The following is a 24,883-nucleotide window of genomic DNA, read 5'->3' on the forward strand; positions in this document are numbered from 1 at the left end:
TATATATATATATATATATATATAATACTCTTGTTATGGGAAATATGAGCTTTCTATGGTAGAAGTACTCACTGGTAGTGCATGTTTCTTAACGTTAGATTTGATCAAAATCATATCAACTAAATAGTATATCAAACTAACAAGTTCTAAATAGCTATGACGATTCAAAGCAAAACCCTACCGGTAGCTTATTTTTTCAGTATTTGTCCTAAAATTTTTCATGGGATATTATATTTTATAACATAATATATTTGTATGGTAGAAGTACTCACTGGTAGTGCATGTTTCTTAACGTTAGATTTGATCAAAATCATATCAACTAAATAGTATATCAAACTAACAAGTTCTAAATAGCTATGACGATTCAAAGCAAAACCCTACCGGTAGCTTATTTTTTCAGTATTTGTCCTAAAATTTTTCATGGGATATTATATTTTATAACATAATATATTTGGTTATGCAGGGATCGGCCAATTGAGAATAAGGACATAGTGCTTTGGTACACTTTGGGATTTCATCACGTGCCATGTCAAGAGGACTTCCCTATAATGCCCACAGTGTCATCGAGCTTTGATCTAAAGCCCGTTAACTTCTTTGAGAGCAATCCAATTCTTAGAATCCCTCCCAATGTTGAGAAGGACTTGCCTGTTTGCAAATCCTCTTCTTCAGCTTAATTAGAGCTTATAATTTAATCTTGGTCTGTCTTCAATCTTCATGATATCAAGTAGTATTTAATTATAAGACAAGACTTTGTTGTATCTGCTAATTTGTACAAGTATATCTTCAAGAAACTTAATTAATTCCAAGCATCCTATGGAATCTTCACCCTATCTGTGCAGGAAAATTGATGTACGTAATTACCACACTTGTAATGTTTGCTGACGTAACAAGAGATTTGATCTGATATGATATATATATATATATATATACAAATGATAAGTGGAATCCGACTTGTTATCCAAATGTTTTTTTTTTCCCCCACTAAGACCGAATATCAATTGGAAATTTGGATTCATAAGTTTAAATTACTTTAACTTTTTTTTTTTTGTTATAGTGTATTATTTCATAAAAATTTTAATTTCTATTCAAATGAGCATACGGCACCTAAACTTTTTAAATAATTGATGCTTTTTAAATCCAGTCAATTATTGTTGATTTTTTTATCCTAGTACGCTACGCATGCATGATACTTAGCTACTTATTATCGGATAAAATAAATAGAAATAGTAGAAAATATGTCAATTTTGGATCAATCATGTAGGCGATTTTAAGCACGGTGAGTAGGAAGAATAATTTTCCTTTTTAGCAGGTGAAGTTGGTACCATCATAGCGATCGAGTTGGACATTAGGATTGAGGAAAGACGCCATGTTCTTTTCAACCTCCATTGCAGCAACTTAAAACCTTAAAGATTGTTAGAGAATTTGAGTGTAGAGGATGAAAAGAAAGCAAACAATTTATGGGTTCATGACGTATAGGAATACTTTCTTTTAAAGTTTTATTTGCACTCACTTTTGAAAGTGTGCTCATGAGTTTCTAATGCAAATTACCCCTAAGATATAACAAATCATTGAACACAATATCTAGCAATAATATTATATTCCAGAACATCAATTAAGTCTGTAAATTTTCTAGAGAGTTAATAAAGACAGAGGTGTCATTTCATGAATGAACACATCCTCTTTAAATATCACAACCATTCACATAGGTACCTTTTTAATGTAAAGGTATCTCTTCATGGATTAATGCATCTTATTACAATAGTTATATCTATTGCTAATAGATGTTCATATATGTGTGAAAATATATCACCAATGAATATAATAGTTCGAAAAGTTTGAGATCACAAAATAAAAAAACAAACACGTTGTCTGCAGTAATAGGCGCTGCAACAGATTTGTTTTATCCGCTGCAGTGGATTTGGCAGCAACCTCCGAACATGTGGGGCTGTAACAGACCCGTTGTAGGATGCAGTGCGCGGGCAAGCGCTGCAACGTGTATTACTGCTTAGACAACATCTGTTTGGTGCTATCTAACCCGTTGCAACGCATTCCATACGCGTTGCAACGGTTTTACTGCCCAAAAATGTTTTTCAAATGTATTATAAATAGTTTAAAAAATGTGTGATTTAAATTGAAAGGCATATTATAATTTCTCTAACAACCACCGGTTATAATTTTTTTAATGGTTGAAAACTTACTATTTTTATGCTTTATCAAAATTGAAAAACCAAGATGTCACAATTGACTTGTTATGGGTAGAAGAACAAAAATATGTTATAGCGTTGGAAAATTATATTAATAGGATCATCACTAGTGAAATTTTGCGATGTTTGGTTGAAAACTATAATCTACGGTGGCTTGAAAATCAATACTGATGTCACCAACTAGTGAAAATTTTGTTGTTGCTTGAAAAACTAAAATTGCGATGAATATATATAATCAATATACTGACATCACGGCTAATATTCTTTTAATTTTTATGAGGTAATTTTTTTTATTTCTAGAAATAATTCCAAATTGTAAGGAAGAAAAGTAAACCAAATAGTTCTTTTTGATTTTTAAACACAAATCTTATAATATTACTAAACATTTGACTATATTATTTGTTGATAAATTAATGGGTTTGTTTTCCCAAAAGAAAGAAAATGGCTCGTGACTGTTTCTTATGCACATGTAGTCTGACACTTTCTTGAGCTCATTTCTTCTAAGCTTGTAAAAGGCATTGAGATTCGTGGTTCGTTTCACAATTCGAATCACAATTCAAACTTTTTATTAAAGTATTTTTTTTTACGAAAAATTTAAATTTAAATTTTTTTATTATAATATTTTCTCTCACATAAATTTACTTTTTAACTTAAGTTTTCAAACTCGAACGAGTGAAACGAATGGCCTAAGCATCTCTCCCTCAAATATTTTTCGAAATAGGCAGAGAATTGGGACTATATAAATCCGAATCCTTGAAGGCCTTTCCAAAAGAAGAAAAGAGACATCTTAATAGCTGCATCATCCATTAATGGCTGACCTGTTTACACCTTACAATTGAAATAATGTCATTCCTGGGCAAGTTGGCTATAAATGTCTTATCTTCAACCAAAAAGATAATGATTTCGTTCAAAAATCAAAATGGTTACTTTTTTTGTTTTTTTTGCTAGAAAAATCAAAATGGTTACTTGGCTCCATGGGTTTGCCCAGCCCTACACATATTATTTAAGTCACCTTGACAAAACATATTAAAATTTTAGCTAAAGGCAACTCTCTATAAATCACTCAGCTTTCATTTTTTGATCTATCTATTCTATACATAATAGAATATATAATAGAAACATCAGCGAGATTCTCTACGTGGGTTTGCATCATTCTGCTATCTTTTTAACTTTTCTAATTTTGTTTCGTCAGAAAAAAAAGGCCTTTAATCAAGTCCATCAGCCATAGAGATGGAACAAAACGAACTGTTAACGTTTTGATCATGAACAGAACGTTGATCTAATTTATAAGCTCGGTAATAATATTGATTAGCTAGTTATAATTAACAGATAATTGAAAAGCCAATATAACGTATATGAATATAATGCATATATGATTCCTCATGGAAACCAAGAGTTCAAAATATACATGTGACATAAAAATAATATAAAAGTAGATAAATTACATTCCAACATTATTCATAAATCATAATTACATGCATGCTATACATACCAAATCATATATATAGCTCTAAATTTGATAATCTAGGCACAGGAACAGCAACAAGAGGATTCACCTTCTCCAACACAACCCCAAGTTTCTCAGCAGAATCCAACTTTGCCCCACGTGGCAATTCCCACTCAAACAAATGCAGCAACATTGCCAATACGTGCATTAACATCTTCTCACCCAAAGGAAGCCCTGCGCATATTCTCCTACCCGCCCCAAAAGGGATGTACTTCAAATTGTTGCCAAAATAGTCCAACATTTTAGACTGATCATCTTGATCATTATCTTCTTTCAAGAACCTTTTGGGATTAAACTCTGTGGGGTCCTCCCAAAACAGTGGGTCCCTATGCATGGCCCAAACGTTGAGAAAGACCTTGGTGCCCTTGGGAATGGCATATCCACCGACAATGCAAGGCTTTGATGGGGAACGAGGCAGTAGTAATGGCGCTGCCGGGTGTAATCTCAGTGTTTCTTTCACGACAGCGTGGAGATATGTGAGTTTGATTATGTGGGACTCTTCGACACCTTTGTCGTTTCCAACCACTTCTGATAACTCTGATTGGCATTTTCTCATAATGTCCGGATGAAGCATTAGTTCTGTCATGGCCCACTCTACCATTGTGGAGGTTGTGTCGGTCCCACCTATCACTATGTCCTGTAAATGCAAAGTAGATTTATAAATTATTGGATAAGAAGATGACTGCTCATGACCTATGCTCTTGTTAACATCAACTGATATCTGATTACTTTACGTGATAAATTTCAAGTACGACAAAGTAGCCTTAATTAATAGAAGAGACCTTATTCTGTGGACCGGCTTACCGGTAGAGTTAGAAGAATCAATTTATATCATCGTTAAATTTAGTTAAAATTATATTTTTAATATAAATTTAATGATTAAATAACACAAAATTATTGATAATTTATTTTTTTAATGTTACTCCAGAAACTCTCTTAAAAAAAATTCAATGGTAGCATTCATGCCACTTATAGTAATTTCAACCGTTTTTTTAAACGTGTTTATTAAAATACTCCATATTAAAATATGTTTTTCAAAACTATTACTGTTTGTATATTTTTCCTTAGCCTTCTAAATTATTTTCATTTCAAAAGAGTATAAGTTCATGAATATACTTTACATCTAATTATCCAGTACAAATTCTTTTTTAATTTGACCATAGTTAAATATTTTTCCCTACTGTCCTACCAACTATTATTTCTTATTTGTTTGATCTCCAATTTATTTTTCTTTTTCTCAGATGTGTCTTTACTCTTTACTTAAATATTTTTTTTTACTGTCTCTCTATATAATATTGTTATAGCAAAAGCAGTACTCATAAAGTTTTTTTTTTTACTATTTTCTTATATGTATCTGATAATTAATTTTCTTTATGATTTATCTACTAAAATATTTTTTCCTAGAATATGATGTACTTGTCTATACCTATATAATATTTAACTAAAATGTACATTTTGAGTAAAACTTATATTTTAGTCCCTTTATTTTTACCATAAGTCTATAAAACATCTATGTCATTATTACCATAAGCATTGCCTTGATTTCCGGAGGAGAGATCGATCTTCCAGTGTCTTGTTCCTTGTAGTCCAATAGAACCTCCAGAAAATCCTTTGCTCCAGCCTTTTCCTTTGCGTCTAATACTTGGCGTGCTTTCCTTTTCTGATCTATGACAAAGTCGAAAATCCTCTCTAGCCACTTTGACACCTTCTTCATATTCCTCTCCACTCCTTGTATGTCCAACCCAGCTAGAACGGGAAAGAAATCAGAAACATTAGGTTTTCCGAGTAGCGAAACGAGCTGCGATACCGCGGCTCGAAACTCCGCCCCGAGACGCTTTTCCTCCTCGCCGTCGAGCGTGCCACCCCAAAACATTCTCGTTATCATGTTGATCACGGTAAGAAAAGCCAGTTCACCTAAGTTAATTGGTTTGCCAGCGTTCCCATACACATGTCTAACACTCTTCTTGAGCTCATTTCTTCTAAGCTCGTAAAAGGCATTGAGATTCTCATTACTAAGCATCTCTCGCACAAATATTTTGCGCAACAAACGCCATTGAGGACCGTAAGGAGCGAACGCAATGTCGTTTCCACCGAAAGAGAAGGCCAAAGAAGCAATACTAGGGTTGCGGTTGGCAAAAACAATGTCTTGGTGACGCACCACTTGTTCTACTAAAGATGGAGAGCTTATAATGACGCAGAGTCTGCGGCCAATGGAGAGCTTGTAGATTGGGCCGTAAACTTGGGCCAGCTCCATGAACATCCGGTGGAGGTCCGGCCCAAGGTAAGGGAGGTAACCCAGCAGTGGAAAGCCTTTAGGCCCGGGAGGCAACTCCAACATTCTGTGTGTCTGATCATGTCGTCTCAGCCTAATTTTGAGCAGCCAAAGCAATGCCAAAAAGGCGCTACAGGAAAGTGCAATGGCGGCGAGCCAAGAAAAATTGTGTTCGCCCGCCAAGTCCCTAACATCAAAAAAAGACATGATGTTTTATGATTGACGTACAAATACTCTTTTTGCCGTATACAGAAAGAAAATAGTACTACTCCTATTTAGGACCGGAATAATGCTTAAGAACTTGTTATAGCATAAGAAGAGATAGCTCAGCCATTTACTCTGGGGAATTATGTTCGTGTGTGTGTACATGTGTGTGTCACACTCACATATATATATATATATATATATATATTTATGATCTAATATAAAGGAAAAATTCCAGCTGTCTCCGAGGGACAGATGAATCAGTTTTATTTATTTATTTATTTTTTCGGCTGAATAAATGGTGATGCTTTAAAGCATATGAAGACAAGCTAATATCCACAGAGTTTTGGCCGCAAGGTTAGATTTCAAATTGATATAGTGACTCGGCACGTTTTTAATAGATCGGGCAAAAATCTAAATTACACGTTCATTGTATCTGCTCTACATGTGAATCATGCCTCCTTTTGTCAGTGTTTAATAATGGATCGAGATCGAATCACTATTAATCATTGTTATTTATCGATTATAAGATAAGATTTGTTATAAAGATGAATCAATGTAATCATAATAATAGCAAAAGTAAATAAAGTGATGCATCTAACTGGAGGGGGAAACAAAATTATAAATCAAGGACAAAACACACGCACAAACACACATATATACATATATTATATATACATATATAATGAGGTGATCACATTGATAACGGGATCAAATGCTACTCATAAAGCTCTAGATTACATAATCTGGGTGTTGGAATGGCAATTAAAGGATCCAGTTTCTTCAATACAATCCCAAATTTTTCCGACAACTCGAGCTTTGTCCCTGGCGGCAATTTCCACTCAAATGAATGCAAGAAAGAAGCTATCACATAAATTAGCATCCTCTCCACTATGGGAAGCCCTGCACAAACTCTTCTTCCGGATCCAAACGGTAGAAAATGGAAATTATTTCCTGAATAATCAAATTTGCTAGCCTCATCCCGACTTATGAATCTTTCCGGTCTAAATTCCAAAGGATTTTCCCAATAACTAGGGTCTCTTTGTATGGCACCAATGTTTAGAAGAACCCTAGCATTTTTGGGCACATTTTACCCGCCAATAGTGGTGGTTAGGCTGGGAAGACGTGGCAGAAGAAACGGCAATGGTGGATGCAAACGAAGCGTTTCTTTTATAACTGCGTTTAGATAGATCAATTGGGACAAATGAGACTCTTCTACAATGTTGTTTAACCCCACAACTTGTGTTAATTCCTCTTTTACTTTATTCATTATTTCTGGATGCTGCCATTGTCCATTCCACAGTTGTTGTGGTCGTGTCAGTTCCACCTATCACAATGTCCTAGTGAGCAAGAGAACAATATTAAGTTATTACAATAAGGAAATAATAATGAGTATTAAGTATAATTTCTTTTAGTATGTTTCTAGGAACCTATCTGTCAATTGATTTAGTTGTGAGTTTTTTGACACATCACCACATGAATTAGACGGAGCTGTTAAGTGCGATACGTTATAAATAAGTATACACATTATCATTTGAGTAATGTATGTATATGACACATCACCATTTAAAGTAAACACCTTTTTATCAGATTATTTATTTATTACATTTTTCCTTAATTATAATAAGTACCCAATGTTCTTATCGTTTTTAAATTTCACTCCATAATGCTGTGAAAGGCATAAACGACATGTTATTTGAAGAATGAAAACAATTTGTCGTCTCTTAATTTTCTAAACGACATGTCGTTTTATTTTAATGTTGTTTATCCTCAAAATAAAACAACATTCTGTTCAGAACTTCTCTTGAGAAAAAAAAGTGTCATTTTTATTACGATGTCGTTTATTAATGGGTATTCAACTGATGACATGTCGTTATTTACACTGTCGTTTCTTTAAAGGATTGAAAAAAAAAAAAAATTGTAAAAGATAGAATACATGAATATTATGTTAGTTTACCAATTATACGTCTTCCATAAAAAAAAAAAAAAAAAAAAAAAAAAAAATAAATATCACTGAGAGAGGGCTCTAAAAATCATACGTACCGTGAGCAAGGCCTTAAGTTGGTCCATGCTAATTGACGTCGATTCATCTCCATTCTCATGAAGCTCCAACAAGAACTGCAAAAAGCCCCTTTCTTCATCACCATTAATATTATCCTTATTAGATTCAGCCTTTGCATTCCTAGCGGCCTGTTGAATGGCAGAGTCAAGAAGCTTTTCAAACACACGAACAATCTTCTTTGTTTCCCTCTCTACCCCTCGTAAATCCAACCATGCCAGGGAAGGGAACAAGTCCGAAATGTTCGACTTCCCGATCAGCTCCATAAGCTGCGTCGCCGCTTTCCGGATTTCCGCTATGTCGATGGCTCCGCCGGCCTCCTGATAACCTCCCGGCCGCCTCGAGGCGCCGCACAACATGCTCGTGGAGGCGTTGATGACCGTCAGAAAAGCCAAACTCCCGATGTCAATTGGGGTGTTGGCTTTTTCATAGATTTGCATTATAGACTTGTGAACCTCTTCTCTTCTCAGGCCGTACAAGTTGTCCAGGATGGTGTTGCTTATCATCTCCCGCACGAAGATCTAGCAATCAATTATGTGATATTCTTAAGTGGAGTATATATCGTATAGAACAAATATAAAAGAAATCATATTTGCGACAACTTAACTAAGTTTCCGGGGAATTATGAATGAATAAATGAATGAGTAAATTAGTCTTCTCTTCGTAATTATATATCATACATTTCAATGTAAAGACTAGTGATCAAGATACAAAAATAAATCACTATTTGCAGCCTATCAAAATAATAAAAGTAAAATTCACCATTACTATGAAAGTGAATGAAAGAAGGAATGAGATGAGCAATTGAGGAAACTGATAGTCAGATCTTATGTCCCTATTTCCTTGTTCTTCCACCATTATTTTTTATGTTTTCTAAATTTATCGACTTGGCTACGTAAATAAGAACTAAATATTACAACTATTTAGAAACTAAATGAACTATCAAAATTTAATAATTGATGAGAAAAAGGCTGTAGATATTACTAAAAGAGGATGAAAAAGAAACAGATTACGCAGTAAATTAATGATAAATACGATTAATTTAATTTAAACAACCTTTCCCCTAAAAAAAAAATATGAAATCTGCTTGAAAGTCGTGGATATTATTACTTTGACTAAGAATTTATATTATTAGTCATAAAATTTAAGGTATTTCATCTTTTTTTTTTGCATGTTATCGGAAAAATCATGAGGTATACCTTTTTTTTTAAAATATTTGTTTATAGAAAAATTATGGGGTTTACTTGAGCCATATGGTTTTGAGTTGTAACATGTAATTTACCTTGCGCAACTTTTTCCATTGTGGACCGTAGGGTGAAAAGACTATGTCGTTTCCTCCGTACGTGCAGACGAGGGTGGAGACGACAGGATCTCGGTTCGCAAACACGGTGTCATGGTCACGAACCACTTCTTTCACCATCGACGGCGAACTGATTACTATGCACAGCTTGCTTCCGAGCCACATCTTGTATATTGGACCGTAGACACTAGCCAGTTTCGAAAATTCATGGTTAAGATCGGCCCCTAGGAAGGGAAGGTATCCGACGAGAGGCAAGCCGCGGGGCCCCGGCGGCAGCGGCGGGGGTGGCGGCGGCTTAGCAACGCCTGAGTTCTTGGCGGTCCACAGCCGCCGGAGCAACATTGCTGCGAAAGCCGAAATGAGAAGGGTGAGAATTGCCCCGGTGATTCCATGTTCGAAATGATATTTTCTAGTACTGTCCAACCCATTACCAGACCACATTGCAAAAGAGACTATAGAACTTGTCATGTTATAGCCTTCTAAAATTTGCTTTAATTTAAGGAGATGAGCTTGTGAAGACTGTTACTCAGCTAATTATAGAATTCTGAGTGTACTACTTTCGGTTGTTCAATAACTGTGGTAGGTAATTTTCAGTAAAAAAAAAGGCAAGTAATGTAAAGTATAAATTACGAAAAAAAAAAAAAAAACGATTTCGTGACATTACATAGTTTGTTTTAGGGGAAGTATATACTTTTGGATATTCGATGGGGTGTCGTTTACAAATAACCCTCTTTCTATCCTGTCTTATCTAGAGCTGAAAATTTGTGTTACCGTGTCGTGTTAATCTTCTCAGTTGACATGATAAGACCTGATATTTATTATTTGTATCGAAATACAAAATTCAAACACGACCTGTATATTAGCGAGTTGACACGACACGATACGACATGACTAACCCGTTTATTAAACAAGTCATAATAGTGTCGTGTCAACCTGTTTCTAATAACTCATTTATTAACCGGTTTATAAAATGAGTGATAATAAGGTCGTGTCAACCTATTTCTCAACCTGTTTTTCTTTTTAAAAAAATATAGATAACAAACAGGTTGTAATTGTGTTGTGTATTCGTGTTGCCTCAATATGACACGTTTAATAAACGGGTTACGGCGGGTCAATTACAAGTTGATGGGTCAACTTGAAAATGACACGCTATTTAATCATGTTTCACGGGTTCGACTTAATTTTGATCCAAACTTATTTATAATAAACACAAATCCACTAACTTCGTGCGAGTTTCAAATTATATCTTCGTGTTGCTACTCATATTATCAGCCCTAATCTTATCTATAATTTTCTTCACGGTTTAGAAATGATTAATTGAAGATTTTTGTAGAAAATTAGGGGTGGAAAATGGTTGAGTACTGGACTTTGGAATCAATGTAAGTCTGCAAGACGAAGCATTCAAAAAAGGAAAAGGAAATGAATTTCTTTCGTCCCTTTCATGTCAGAAAATATCTAGCTCTTTTTTCTTCTGTCTTCTACCTTTTTTTTTTTTTCTAAATGAGCAATTAATTAAACTTTAGACCGCAATATTTTATAAATTTACCATATTAGATTAAACCTTCAATTAATGATCTAACAAATCTCCCATAATTTATACTTCTAGTTAATCCTATATTTATCTTAAAAAATTCTACAATTATTGTATAGTACTTGTGAAATCAACTCACGATGACTTTTTATATTTGGATGCTTTATCTATTTGATTTGTAAACACATCTACCAAAAAAAAAAAAATTGATTTAAGGACACTTTCTTTTCTTCTTTTTTTAACAACTTTTTTATTTATTAAAAAATCAATTCATGTTTTGGTTTCTAATTTTTCAATACATTTTTTGGTTATTTATATGGATAATACTTTAATAAGCTATGAAAAATGCCATTAGTAAAATATAACTTTTGATAATCACATTTTTATTTCGTTCAATTATTGTACTCTTTTATTCTTTTTCTTAGAATTCTTCTAATTATATATTTGTCTTTCTAAATAAATATTGTGTTGAATTTGGAGGGGCATTTTCTCGTCGGGGAGATTAAAAAAAAAAAAGTAAATTTAATCTAAAATTTTTAGTTAAAATCATACATGATTTGTCTTTTCCATAGTGCCCCAGTGCAAATTGCAGAGACTTTTTTATTTTTTATTTTTTATTTTTCCAAAAACATGGCTGAGATAATTTCAACACTGTGGGCAACTATTTGTGAATGTTACTCCGCAGATTGGACGAAATTAACCTGAGTGGTTCGCAACGATATATGTAGGTTAATTTCCTCTACAAATGACAACTGTTGTAATATCTCTCACAAAGAATAATAATAATAATAAATAAAAAATAAAGAAAACTAGAAGCTCCTTTTGTTGCTGAAAATATGTAGTCGATCGGTTTTAGATGTTTAGTTCTTTAAAAAAAAATCTGACAAATTTATACGTTCATATATATATATATATAATGTTTGTACATATATCGGTTCATTAATTTATTTAAAATGTGTTTTATTTCGAGATCATATGGTCCCCTTTTTTTAACACTCTTCTTGATGGCGTTGGATCCAGATCTTTGGCTGGTATCTGTGATATTATAATTCTAGATTTATTAAACATAGAAGATAAAACTTAAAAGAACATTTGAGAACTTGAAAAAAAAAAAAAAAAAAAAGACTGATCTGAATAAGGAAAAGAACAAATTTCCGGATGTGTGGTATATATTGGCCTGTCGGCCGGAACTCTTGAAGAAAATTAAAATAAAAATTCTGAAGCTCATAAAGGGTTTTCTTTTGCCATATTTTGTTAATCTTCAACTGAAAAAAAAAAGATAGTCAATAAATTATACCTACGGAGTACGTATGCTTTGAAATACTAATACTGAAAAACATGTGATATCTTATTGAGAATATATACAAATATAGATATTAATATACACATTATATATATATGTGTGTGTGTGTGTGTGTGTGTGTGTCTGTGTGTGTGTGTGTCTCTGAGTGTGTTTCAAGCATGAAGTGGATCCAAATCAGCTAGTAACCTAATGTCCAAAACAGAAGTAAAAGCTGATTCCCCTTATATATATATATATATATATAAATATATCGAGACTGATGAAATAAACTGCATGGTCGCAATATAAATAGATATGGTAAGAAGAAGAAGATATATGAAATGAAAAGGATATGAAGGGAGAGTGCACAGTAATGTACAATAATTGTTAGTTGCTGAAGAGACATGCACATGTCTCCAGTCTCCGGCAAGACAAGGGAAATTATTACCTGTTATGAATTGAATAGTAATTGTCAACCTCAATTAAAGTTATTATGCAAGTCAGTCTAAGTTACTGTTCATGTCAAAATTTTACTGTAAAAATAGCAACCGTGAATAGTGCCATAAGTTTTGCTATAAATAGAGTCCTAGACTCTTCAATTTATATACCTTTACAAGATTAATGAATCTTTCTCATATTTCTCTCTCTAAAATTTTTCTTTTTAATTTTGCATTTTTTTAGTTTTCATAACATTACTTATAATATTATTGAGATATTGTTTGGGGTTCACGTGAGAAATTGTACGTAAGTAGTACAAGTTGATAATGCACCTTTCACTTTCACATACCTCTTCATTTTTCACGTGCTATTATCCAATATGAATTAGTCAATGAGAGAGTCAGAATTTATGGGTGGGGTCAAAATTTTTTTTTATTAAGATTATTTTTGTATATATATGTAACAATTTTTGTTTATATATGTAACACATGGTTGGCCTAATAAAATATAGAAAACTATTAATTTAAGGAGAGCCGAGTTTAATTTATGCACATACATATTATATTAAAATTAAAATCACTATATTAAAAAACAAATAATAAAAAGCTAGGGGGGCCATGGCCCCCCTGCCCCTGTCTCCATCAATGGATTTAGTAATGAGACTATCTCCATTGTAAATGTCAATGCTAATATTATATTTAACACTAAAAAAGTAAAAATAACATATTTGTTATTATGTTATTCTATTTTGTATTTCAATGCGTTTTAAATATCAAAATTTAGTATATGTCATACAACTGGTGCCAAATTAATACCAAATATAATATATGCGAATACCATATAAATAAATATTATTGGGAATGGTGTCATAGAAGTATGAGATGTAATAGATATTATTATTTATTTAATAAAAGAGTTTATTCATTATTTTATGTGCAAATATTATTGAATATTTTATGTATATCGCTGAAAATTCTATGATTATCTATGTGACCTTAAATATTGTATATAAATGTTATATGCGAGAGGATAATATTTAAGGATAATAATCAAAACGATGTTCGTAATGAATTTAATTAAAGTTCAGAATCTTTAATTCAAACATTACTAATACATGTCATTCCCATTTAGAATGGAATGGTGTTGTCCACATTGTTAATATGGTGACATATTGAATGAGTGTATTATGCATAATGAGATTGTATGGAACCGGGACACAGTCAGACACATATTACTTAATCCTGAGTTAAGTATAGAAATTCTAATTAAGACTATTGATGGTCATATATAAAATAATCTTAATCCTGAGTTATTAACATACTACTATTTATGGATTTGTGTTTTGATTTACTCGGTATAAATTCTGAGATGTTGAATCATATTACTTGTATTTTGGAGACATGATGAAGTGAGTAGCCGGGAATGTTAAGACACGAGAAGGAATCCATTCCTTCTTGAGAAAGAAGCAAATAAATAATTCTCTTAAGAATTGATTCGGTACTTGGACTACTAGGAGCTCCGATTCATGAACTTGTTTAATAATCATTGTCCTTTAGAGAATCAATGGTACTCAAGGAAAAACATGTAATTAGAGAGGTTAATAGATTTCACTAGCTCTAATTATGAATTATTTATGGAGGATTGATTTATATGTAATGACTATATCAAATGGATACTTCACAGTTTAGAAGTAAATTATATATATAATTGCGAGAGTGCAATTCTAAGTTTATAGTGGAGTAAATTTTAGAATTAGTATAATTAATTAATTAGTTAAAGATTTTTAATTGATTATTAATTTTATTAGAGCTCAGAATTATTAGGTCCATGAGTCCCGCGTCATCTTTGTAATCCTACAAGATACTAAGGGTAAAATGAGAATTTTAGAATTATGGAGTTCTAAATAGAACACTCAAGAATAATTAAGCAAGAATTAATCATAAATTAAATAATGTGATTATTTAAATTTGAATTTTGGAACACACATGTGGAGGAGTTCACATGGTGTACACGCCCAACAAAGTGGGAATCTCTATGGGATTTAATTACTTGCTCTCTAAGTTATCCAATTGACTTATTTGATAAGTTGTCCAATTAGAATTCAAATTAAAATAAGTTTAACTTAAATTAGAATTTGAATTTGTGTCTAAATTAGACTACAAGATAAAGGAGAATTTTTTCTCCCCTATCTGTAATTTGCGCCAACCACAGGGGGAATATCCCTGAGGTGGCCGGCCCCTGTGGATAAGAGAGTGAGGAGATTTTGTTTGAAAATCAATTATAAGTGGGAGATAATTATCAAGTTTTATCTTTGAGATATATAATGATAAGACTTCTTCTGTGAGTTTGAGTACTACTCTATATATAGGATATTGCAGAAAATTAGATAACACAATTTTTGCTCTCTTTAGCATAGTGTGGCCGAAACCAACAAATATAATATATGCAAAAAACATATACTTACATTACAGAACCTATATATCCTTTGAATTTGCATATTAGTTACATATTTTGGTATAAGAGTGAATCTTTTATTTGATAATTAGTAAAGAGCTAGCTAGAACAAATTCTAGTCTACTCATAAAGTGTTGGATCAGATAACCTTGGAGTAGGGATAGCAACAAGCGGTGTCTTCATTTTCAAAACAATTCCAAATTTCTCAGAAAGATCCAACTTCTCCCCATAAGGCAACTCCCAATTAAAAGAGTGCAAAAGCGTAGCAAGAGAATACACGACCATTCTCTCTGCCATTGCAACTCCGGCACACATTCTTCTGCCGGATCCAAATGGAAAATAGGTGAAGTCGTTTCCACTAAAGTCCCGATATTTATTGTCGTTTAAGAATCTCCCTGGATCAAACGTCAAAGGGTTTTCCCATACAGAAGGGTCTCTATGAATAGCCCAAACGTTGATAAAAACTTGAGAGCCTTTTGGGATTGTATAGCCTCCGATAACACAAGTCTCACTTGGGCAATGAGGGACTAACAATGGTAGAGTTGGGTGCAGCCTTAGAGTTTCCTTCATCACGGCTTGTAAATATGGGAGTTTGTGAATGTGAGACTCTTCTACTATGTTGTCTTTGCCAACTGTGGAATCTAACTCCTGTTGGGCTTTATTCATGATTTCTGGTTGGTTTATGATTTCAGCCATGGCAAATTCAATTGCATTAGAGGATGTATCACTCCCACCCACTACCATATCCTGTTCATAAATTGATTTTAAGTGAAATAAATTCAGGGAAAATTTTAGGGTCTATGAAGTTAAATAAAAATAAATTCAAGGACTAAGTCACTAAAAAAAAAATGAGAGAGATGGTTTAAGAACCATATCGTTACAATGTAATAGTTCAAGAATAATACAATCCATATCTCGTTTAACGAATTAAATACTAATAACTATATTGCTACATGAAATGATTTAGTAGATACTAAGGTACGATCGCAATATTATTACTCTTTTTTGAAACTAAACACAACGTAATTTAGTTGTCATATCCTAGTTACGATGTTCATGAGAATCTCCATATTATAAATATTCTTTGCCAAAATGAATTAGTAATAACCTAGCTAATCCTAACTTCACATTAAACAAAGTTAAGCAAAAGTAGACCATACTGGATGTACAATGATTATGGATTCAAGACCAAGGAACAATTAGTTTTAGTCTAACCGTGGACCATTATTAATTAATGAACAACATAAACCAAAGTAGTAAATATTCTTTTGCTAAAACAAACCAATACTATGAGTAAAACTATTGATCATCATTACTCCCTAAGTGATGTTGATGCATTATTGTTCGTGCAATTTAAAACAGTGAAATAGTATTAAAAAAAAATAGGTCTTACCCAATTATGTAGTATTTTTAATGTTGTAGTGATTATAAATTAATTAGCATTCTTTTAATGTTATAATGTAACAAGCATAATATCTATTTTACCTGAAAGCAGGACGTGTTAATAGATAGTAAACAAATAAAGAAAGGGGCAACATACCGTTAGTATGCCTTTAACATGCCTCATGGTCAAAGGAGTCTGGGAATCTTCTTCATCTTTCAATCTTAACAAAAACTGCAAGAAGTCCTTATTGCTCTCATTCACACCCTCTCTCTCAATCTTCACCCGTTGACTAATCACCTTCTCAAATATATGATCTAACCTCCAGCCCAGCCCATCTATTTGCCTCTTTAACCCTTGCAAGTCAAACCGGGCTAGGCCCGGAAAAAAGTCCGAAATATTGGGCTTTCCTAGAAGCTCAGTTGTCCCGGTGACCACCTCTCTAAACTCTACACCCAAATTAGCCCTCTCTTCACCCTCCAACGTGCCACCCCACAACATATTGGTAATCACATTGAGTATTGTCAAAAATATTTGTTCACCCACCTCAACAGGGGACCCGACCCGGCCATATAATTCGCTGGCGGTTTTTCGTACCTCACGGCGGCGGAGGGAATAAAGGGAGTCTAACGTTGTATTGCTAAGCATCTTGAGCACGCATACTTTCCGCAACATGCGCCACTCCGGCCCGTACGGGCTCCAAACGATGTCCGGTCCACCATATTCGGTGTTTTGGACCAAGTCTGGCGGATTGCGGTTGGCAAAAGTGACGTCGTTTTCTTTGAGGACTTCGCGGGCCAAAGGCGGAGAGGTCACTACAATACCAAGCCTGTTTCCGAGTTTGAGCTTGAAAATTGGGCCGTAGGTTTGGGCCAGGCTTGCAAAGTAGGCTGGAACTTCTGGGTCGAGGGAGAGGAGGTTGCCCACCAAGGGGAGGCCCATTGGGCCTGGTGGTAATGCTGAGGTTTTGGGATTCTTGGGTTTGATCCATGCATACCAAATGAAGGCAAAGATGGCAGAGAGAGTGAGAAACAAGCTTGTAGAGTCATAGTTATCTTTCAAAGTGGTTATCATGGTACGTTTGGGTTTTGGGATGAGAAGTTTGTGGGTTACGCTTTTGAGGAAATAAGAAAATAGGTCTAAGGAGTTGGAAGAGTGTTGGTATGAAGTTGTTGGAAAATAGTAGATGGATTTTGAAGAAAGGTAAATTGAATCGTCATATAAACTTGTAGCTTACTATATAGACAACTCATCGTTACTCTTCGGCTAGAATTTCAATGTTGATTTGTTCGGCAACTTGTATCTAGTAGACTTCATTTTTAACGAGCACTCTCTCTTTAAATAGAGACTTTTCGTTGGTTATATGATTGGATTTTCTTTTTTTTTGGTATCAAGAATCCGACTACAAGTCTGCCGTAGGTAGGCCTTGAAACTATAAAGCCATTTTTTTAAAAGAGAAAAATTCTAAATATCTAAACTTCAGAAAAACTATTTGATTATGTTATTCTATTTCGCCTGCTTCTTACTTAAAAGCAAAAAAAAAAAAAAAAAAAAAAGAAGGACAAAAAATTATGTCTAAATAATTCACTTGGTTCATTACGTTGTCTATTCTACAAATAGATCTTATGCTAATTGTGACAACATCTCTAAATATAATCGGAAGAAATGTCCTACTAATTAGTATTTCTCTAAATTTACTTGTCCAATAAGACGGCTCAAATATATGTTAAAATTAAAACCCATAACATTAGATTGTTTTTTCCGAGATAAAACTAGGACTGAAAACAATTGGTTTTTATTCTTCTTAGCTAGCTACCTTTAATTTGTTTCTTTTCTGATGCTTGAAAACACAAGAAACGAAAATCAAAATTGAGAAGAATCATCCATAGAGACATTTCCTTGCTTATGGTACTTTGGTACTGCGCATTAATCATATCTTCAACATGCAAACTGTATCCAAGCATGCGCAATAGGAATTTCACAGACCACGAGTACTATGAAAACCAGAAGCTCAACACACAATATAAAATACATAGATACAACATGTATTGCAAGAAGAATTCTGATAGGATAAAAAATACCCAACCAAGATATTGTGCATTATTGAACTACCAAATGTTATTATTATTATTTTTTATATGATCATAATATGATTTAAGGGTATAAAACTGCAGAGTGGGCAGACTATAGTAACCATATGTTTTATCGTCAATCAATTTTTTTTCAATTCAATAGCCCCTTAAATTAAGGACAAACTAACGAAATACTAGGGTTTAATCGCAAAGTGAATAACAATGAGAGGAATCTTCTTTTTCAAAATAATTCCAAATTTCTCTGAAAGATCCAACTTCTCCCATGCAGCAATTCCCAGTTAAAGGAATGCTAAAGCGTAGCAAGAGAATACATGACCATCCTCTCAAATTCCGGCACATATTCTTCTGCCGGATCCAAATGGGAAATAGTTGAAATCACTCCCACTAAAGTCCGGATATTTATTGTCGATCAAGAATCTCTCTGGATCAAACTTTAAAGGGTTTTCCCATACAGAAGGGTCTCTATGAATAGCCCAAACGTTGATTAAAACTTGAGAGCCTTTTGGGATTGTATAGCCTTCGATAACACAAGTCTCACTTGGGCAATGAGGGACTAACAATGGTAGAGTTGGGTGAAATGAACGAGACCTAAGTCCACAATACCAAGTATGTTTCCGAGTCTGACCTTGAGAATTGGGCCGTAGGTTTGGGTAAGGCCTGCAAAGTAGGGAGGAAGTTCTGGGTCGAGGGAGAGGAGGTTGCCCACCAAGGGGAGGCCCATTGGGCCTGGTGGTAATGGTGAGGTCTTGGGATTCTTGGGTTTGATCCATGCGTAACAAATGAAGGCAAATATGACAGAGAGAGCGAGAAACAGGCTTGTAAAGTCATAGTTTTCTTTCAAAATGGTTATCATTGTTCGTTTAGGTTTGGGATGAGAAATTTGTGCGTTGACTTTTAATGAAATAAGAAATAGGGATAAGTGGTTGGGAGAGTGTTTGTATGAAGTCGTGGGAAAATACTTGATGGGAGATAGGTAAATTGGATCATCTTATAAAAGTTATATAGGTTAATATATAGACAACTCATCTCTTCGGCTATAATTGTTTTTAAAGGAATCTTTCAAATTTGATATTTCAATGTAAGTTTGTTCGGCAACTAGTATCCTTTAAAGATTAATTTTTAATGAGGATTCTTTATTTTATTAAAGACTTTTTGTTACTTATATGATTGGATTATCTTATTTGGTATCAAGAATCGGACTAGAAGTCTCCAGTAGGCATATAACCTTGTCACTAGAAAGCTTTTTTTTTTTTTTTTTTTTTTGAGGGACGAATTTAAAATATCCAAAACAAATGTTTATTTCAAAAACTAATAAAATATGTGACACGAGCAATATGCTTGTTTAGTTTTTCTCAAAGTTCCTATTGATATGGTCCATAGGGAAAAATGATAATATACGTTTGAAAATATCAATTCTCAACGGTAAATATTTACGGTCCTATTGAGTTTTTCCTTGATGATTTTGCTTCCTATTTCTAAACTGACAGACTATTTTTCTATTATCTTGGTCTTACATGAGCTATACGAGACCTCTACTTTCAATTCTAAAAAATTTGAGTTGGATTTTGGTTTTAATCATATGTTTAAATTTTAGTCATGAAAAGTGGATTAAGATGTGAAATAGTTTATATACATGGAATAACCTAAGACCTAATAGGTTAACCTTTTAGGTCAAAATGAGCTTTTAAAATGTATTAAACTAGTTACGCATGTGGTGTCTCTCCAACAATATCAGTGTTCGTTTGTTCGACCACTAATGTCATAAATAATTTTTAACAACTTTCTCTTTAATTATATTTTTTGTTACTTATATGATTGGATTGTCTTTTTTGCTTCAGACGTTTTGTCTTCGGTATCAAGATCGGATTAGAAGTCTTCAATTGGCATATGCCCATGTCACTATCTATAGCGATTTTTTATGATTTTTTTTTTTAAATCTAAAGCACGTGTTTTTTTTGGAAAAAAAATAAACAAATTACATATGACTATAAGGCCGTCCAACTCTTTTTTTTTTTAATCTAAAATCAAGTAAAATGTAAATAAATCACTTCATTCCACACTTCCCGTTCTTCAAATAATTGAAATAGCATCTCTAAATATAATCACATAAAATCTCCTACTAAATACTATTTCTCTAAAAGTTATTCTGCAATAAGATACTCAAATATCTTACAACTTAAAACACATAACATTAACTTGGTTTCTCCGAGATAAAACTGCCAAGAAAAAAAAAACAAAAACAGTTGGTTTTCACTCTTCTCAACTAGCTACTATTGTTCTTTTCCCCCTCATTATTGAAAGCACAAGAAACGAAAATCAAAATAGAGAAAACACATCCGTAGAAACTTTTGCTTGCGTATTGTACCTGGAAGTGCACAACATTAATCATATCTTCTGTAGGCAAACTATATTCAAAAGTATACACGAGCAATTCTCGTTTGATCATGAGTACTATGAAAGTGAGAAGCTCCAAACAATATATATTACATATAGATAGAACATGAAGAATTCTAGTAGAGTATAAAAATTAAAAAATTAAAAAAAGGAGAAAAAGGAGAAAAACTCACCAAATTACTGTAAAATTTGAACATTCAAATCTTTCATGAAATTTTCTTAACTTTACAATTTTTATATAATTCGACTATAATTTGAGAGCCTAAAACCGCACAGTACCAGCGAACTTAGGACAAACTAACGAAACACTAGGGTCTACTCATAAAGTGTTGGATCGGACAACCTTGGAGTAGGAATAGCAACGAGAGGAATCTTCTTTTTCAGCACAATCCCAAATTTCTCGGAAAGATCCATCTTCTCTCCACGAGGCAATTTCCAATCAAAAGAATGTAAAAACGTAGCAAGAGAGTATAAGACCATCCTCTCAGCCATAGCAATTCCGGCACAAATTCTTCTGCCGGATCCAAATGGGAAATATTCAAAGTCGCTTCCACTAAAGTCCCACTTGGTGTTGTTATAGAATCTCTCTGGATCAAACTTCAAAGGGTTTTCCCAAATGGAAGGGTCTCTTTGTGTAGCCCAAACGTTGATGAAAACCCGAGAGCCCTTCGGGACGGTGTAGCCCCCAACGGTGCAAGTTTCACTAGGGCAGTGAGGGACTAACATGGGCAGGACTGGGTGCAGCCTCAGAGTTTCCTTCATCACGGCTTGTAAGTAAGGGAGTTTGTGAATGTGGGACTCTTCTACTATGTTGTCTTTGCCGACAACGGTTTCTAGTTCTTGTTGTGCCTTGTTCATGATCTCGGGTTGGTTCATAATTTCAGCCATGGAAAACTCGATTGCATTTGAGGATGTATCACTTCCACCTATGACCATATCCTGTTCAAGCATTGAACAACATCGTACGTAAATCCACCAATTCATGCTTGTCTCTAATCAACAGTTTGACAAACACTGATTTAAGTAAAAGCGAAGAAATTCAAGGTTTATATTTTTCGTCTATGTCAAATTAACAACCTACAGTTGGTTGATTAAAAACATACTTTTTTGATAAATGTATGGTTGATTAAAAACATACTTGCATACACGCACAATGGTTGATTAAAAACATACTTTTTTGAGAATTCCTCTCATTACTTGTAAGACATAATTTTTAGCGTCACATTAAGTTCATTTACATCGTAAAAATAAATACCAATATAACTCGAAATCTGACAATTATAACGTAATAATAGGGAGAATGTTTTCTCATACCTATAGTGAGTGAACTCTTTTTAACTTCAAAATTAACTCTCTCACTAAATTATAAATCACAATGAAAATTCTTAAATCTAAATAATAAATAGATAAATGAAGCAAATAAAACATAGCAACATACCATCAACAAGGCCTTGACGTGGACCATAGTAAAAGGTGTATTCGAATTCTCCTCATCTTTCAACTCCAACAAAAACTGCAAAAAGTCCTTGCTCTTTGACTCTCCTCCATCTTCTCTCTCCTTCTTCATCTTCAAACTCCGTTGACCAATCATCTTATCAAAAATCCCATTAAATCTCTGGGTCAGCCCAATCATCTGCCTCCTTACCCCCTGCAAGTCAAACCGAGCCAGCCCCGGATAGAAGTCCGACAGATTGGGCTTCCCCAACAGATCCGTCATCTCCGAAACGGCCTGCCGAAACTCAGTCCCCAAACTTTCCCTCTCCTGGGCCCCGTCCAGGGTCCCACCCCAAAGCATGCTCGTGATCACGTTGAGAATCGTCAAAAACATCTGCTCGCCCACGTTGACCTCCGACCCGACCCGACTGTAGAAGTATCCGACGGTTTCCCGTACCTCCCGTCGCCGGAGACCGTAGACGGAATCCAAGGTGGTGTTGCTGAGCATCTTGAGGACGCAGACCTTCCTCAGCATCCGCCATTCGGGGCCGTAAGGCGTCCAAACGACGTCGTGGCCGCCCTGGGTGCCGACCCGACCGGCCACGGGGACGTCACGGTTGGCAAAAACGACGTCGTTTTCTTTCAAAACCTCGCGGGCCAAGGCGGGCGAGGTGATTACGATGCCGAGCTTGTTGCCGAGGTGGAGCTTGTATATTGGGCCGTGGGTTTGGGCCAGGGTGGCGAAGTGGGAGTGGAGCTCCGGGTCCAGATCCAGGAGGTTTCCCAGCAGAGGAAGGGCCCGTGGGCCTGGCGGCAGGCGGACGTGGCGGGATCGGGAGGCGGCGAGGAGGAGCTTGAACAGGAGAAAGAGGGAGAGGAGGAGGAGAGCGGAGAGAGTGTAAAACATGGGAGTGAAGGTGTCGTTTTGTTTCAACGATGATACGACGGTGGTTATGATATCTTGTACGGGCGTTGGAGTTGTTTTCAGTTCCATGGAGGGTTCTTGGGAATTGGAAGGATTGAATTTGGGTCTGGTCTGGTCTGAGCTCTGAGAAAGTGGAGCAAGATTGGAACTTTTTAAAGGAACTCAGTTCACATCGTAGCGTTACCGCCAATAATATATTTAATGAGAAATAAATAATTGATATTTATCATATAGCGCGGTGCCTCTTTGTTGTGAGTGCATAGTCCAGAATCTAGGATGTGTCAGGTGTGAAGTAATTAGAGCCAATAATTCGGGTAGCGACATAACTCAAAATCCGTAATTCATACGAAATTAACGGATTTAAGTTTGTTATGAACGTGTTTAAGTCATAATCGTATTGATACGATTAACACGATTAATAAATGTGTTGAGTTAGGATTGACCTTCTAACACGAAATTACACGATTAATTATATGTTTAATCTGTAATTTAATAATATGTGATATAACATAAATGTTTATATGACATATTAAATACAAATAATGTGAATTTTAATATTTGTAGGTAAAATTCATTTATTTTTCTTAAAGGAAAAGATAAATTGATCAATAACATGTTAAACCCGTCATGACCGTGTTAAATAAGTCATTATTATATTAGTTATTTATTCAATATATTAATTTAAACGTGTTATATGGATTGACATGATTAATAAATAGGTCGTGTTTGGATTGATATTTTGAACACGTTTAATAAATAAGTCGTGTTTGAGTTGATATTTTATGACACAATTAATAAATATATTGACACAAACACGATCTACTAACACGAATTGTCACCCTTATAATTATTACTGTACACTTTTCAACTAAAACACCGTGAACAGTGGGAAGGATTGCCATTTCTATTATATAGATGCGTGTGTGTTTGAGTTTAATAAACTCAATAGCAATTTGATGATAAAACAACTTTTGATGGGCTAGGTTTTTGGAATGAAGAACTCGTGATGTATCACATCATATGGTAGCAATCCGTTGACAGAGTTTTACCCATAATGATCCTATTCCAGGGTTATAGCCTCTCAAGTAGATAAATATTAATAGAATGGAAGAAGAAAAAAAAACCCCATAAAACTGAAAGTCATCACCTCAAAAAAAAAAAAAAAAAGAGTGAAAGTAATATCAACCGATCGAGGATGGTAATAATATTGAAGACAATTCATGTAAATAAATTTGGTCTTCTGCGCCATCTTATATATAACTTATTTTCGATAAAAACAAATAAAGAACACATTCTTTCTTTCTCGTTCTTTTTCCCCAAAAAAACCTATAAATATATATATATATATATATATATATATATCTAGAAAAATTGTGCATGCAAATATGGCATAAGAAAATGCAAT

At 34.2% G+C, this 24,883-nt stretch overlaps 5 protein-coding genes and 1 pseudogene across 5 annotated transcripts in view; 1 reads left to right on the forward strand and 5 right to left on the reverse strand.

Moving 5' to 3' along the window:
* The window catches only part of LOC21406008 (primary amine oxidase), a 5,248-nt gene extending 4,348 nt beyond the window's left edge, over positions 1–900 (forward strand). Inside the window, exon 4 of the mRNA XM_010109845.2 lies at positions 464–900. Within this exon, the coding sequence (XP_010108147.1) occupies positions 464–674 (211 nt within the window). The 3' untranslated portion in view covers positions 675–900. The remainder of the gene's footprint in view (positions 1–463) is intronic.
* Positions 901–3,700: 2,800 nt separating this feature from the next.
* On the reverse strand, positions 3,701–5,314 carry LOC112093871 (flavonoid 3'-monooxygenase CYP75B4-like). The gene is made up of 2 exons (XM_024173284.1): positions 5,237–5,314; positions 3,701–4,348 (listed from the first exon to the last, which is right to left on the reverse strand). Exons 1-2 carry the CDS (start codon positions 5,243–5,245, stop codon positions 3,701–3,703), a joined length of 657 nt encoding a protein of 218 aa, XP_024029052.1. The 5' UTR covers positions 5,246–5,314.
* Positions 5,315–5,421: 107 nt separating this feature from the next.
* Positions 5,422–6,190, reverse strand: LOC112093872 (flavonoid 3'-monooxygenase-like). The gene is made up of 2 exons (XM_024173285.1): positions 5,519–6,190; positions 5,422–5,457 (listed from the first exon to the last, which is right to left on the reverse strand). The coding sequence occupies exons 1-2, from the start codon at positions 6,188–6,190 to the stop codon at positions 5,422–5,424; spliced, it is 708 nt and encodes a 235-aa protein (XP_024029053.1).
* Positions 6,191–6,837: 647 nt separating this feature from the next.
* LOC21406009 lies at positions 6,838–9,821 on the reverse strand (annotated as a pseudogene).
* A 5,550-nt stretch (positions 9,822–15,371) lies between these two features.
* LOC21406010 (flavonoid 3'-monooxygenase) lies at positions 15,372–17,706 on the reverse strand. Its single transcript, XM_010109847.1, has 2 exons — positions 16,792–17,706; positions 15,372–15,998 (listed from the first exon to the last, which is right to left on the reverse strand). The coding sequence occupies exons 1-2, from the start codon at positions 17,704–17,706 to the stop codon at positions 15,372–15,374; spliced, it is 1,542 nt and encodes a 513-aa protein (XP_010108149.1).
* A 3,728-nt stretch (positions 17,707–21,434) lies between these two features.
* On the reverse strand, positions 21,435–23,657 carry LOC21406011 (geraniol 8-hydroxylase). The gene is made up of 2 exons (XM_010109848.2): positions 22,558–23,657; positions 21,435–22,058 (listed from the first exon to the last, which is right to left on the reverse strand). Exons 1-2 carry the CDS (start codon positions 23,545–23,547, stop codon positions 21,435–21,437), a joined length of 1,614 nt encoding a protein of 537 aa, XP_010108150.1. The 5' UTR covers positions 23,548–23,657.
* Between the last annotated feature and the right edge of the window lie 1,226 nt (positions 23,658–24,883).

The sequence above is a fragment of the Morus notabilis genome, unplaced genomic scaffold, assembly GCF_000414095.1.
Source record: "Morus notabilis unplaced genomic scaffold, ASM41409v2 Scaffold87, whole genome shotgun sequence".
Taxonomy (NCBI): Eukaryota; Viridiplantae; Streptophyta; class Magnoliopsida; order Rosales; family Moraceae; genus Morus; species Morus notabilis.

Excerpts from the sequence above, each read along its gene's own strand:
- LOC112093872 (XM_024173285.1), bottom strand. The coding sequence starts at position 6,190 with ATGTCTTTTTTTGATGTTAGGGACTTGGCGGGCGAACACAATTTTTCT. Across the intron at positions 5,458-5,518 it reads GGGCGGAGTTTCGAGCCGCG|CTGGGTTGGACATACAAGGA; the intron begins GTATCGCAGCTC and ends TTCCCGTTCTAG.
- LOC21406010 (XM_010109847.1), bottom strand. The coding sequence starts at position 17,706 with ATGATAACCACTTTGAAAGATAACTATGACTCTACAAGCTTGTTTCTC. Across the intron at positions 15,999-16,791 it reads ATGTTAAAGGCATACTAACG|GATATGGTAGTGGGTGGGAG; the intron begins GTATGTTGCCCC and ends ATTTATGAACAG.
- LOC21406011 (XM_010109848.2), bottom strand. The coding sequence starts at position 23,547 with ATGGAACTGAAAACAACTCCAACGCCCGTACAAGATATCATAACCACC. Across the intron at positions 22,059-22,557 it reads ACGTCAAGGCCTTGTTGATG|GATATGGTCATAGGTGGAAG; the intron begins GTATGTTGCTAT and ends ATGCTTGAACAG.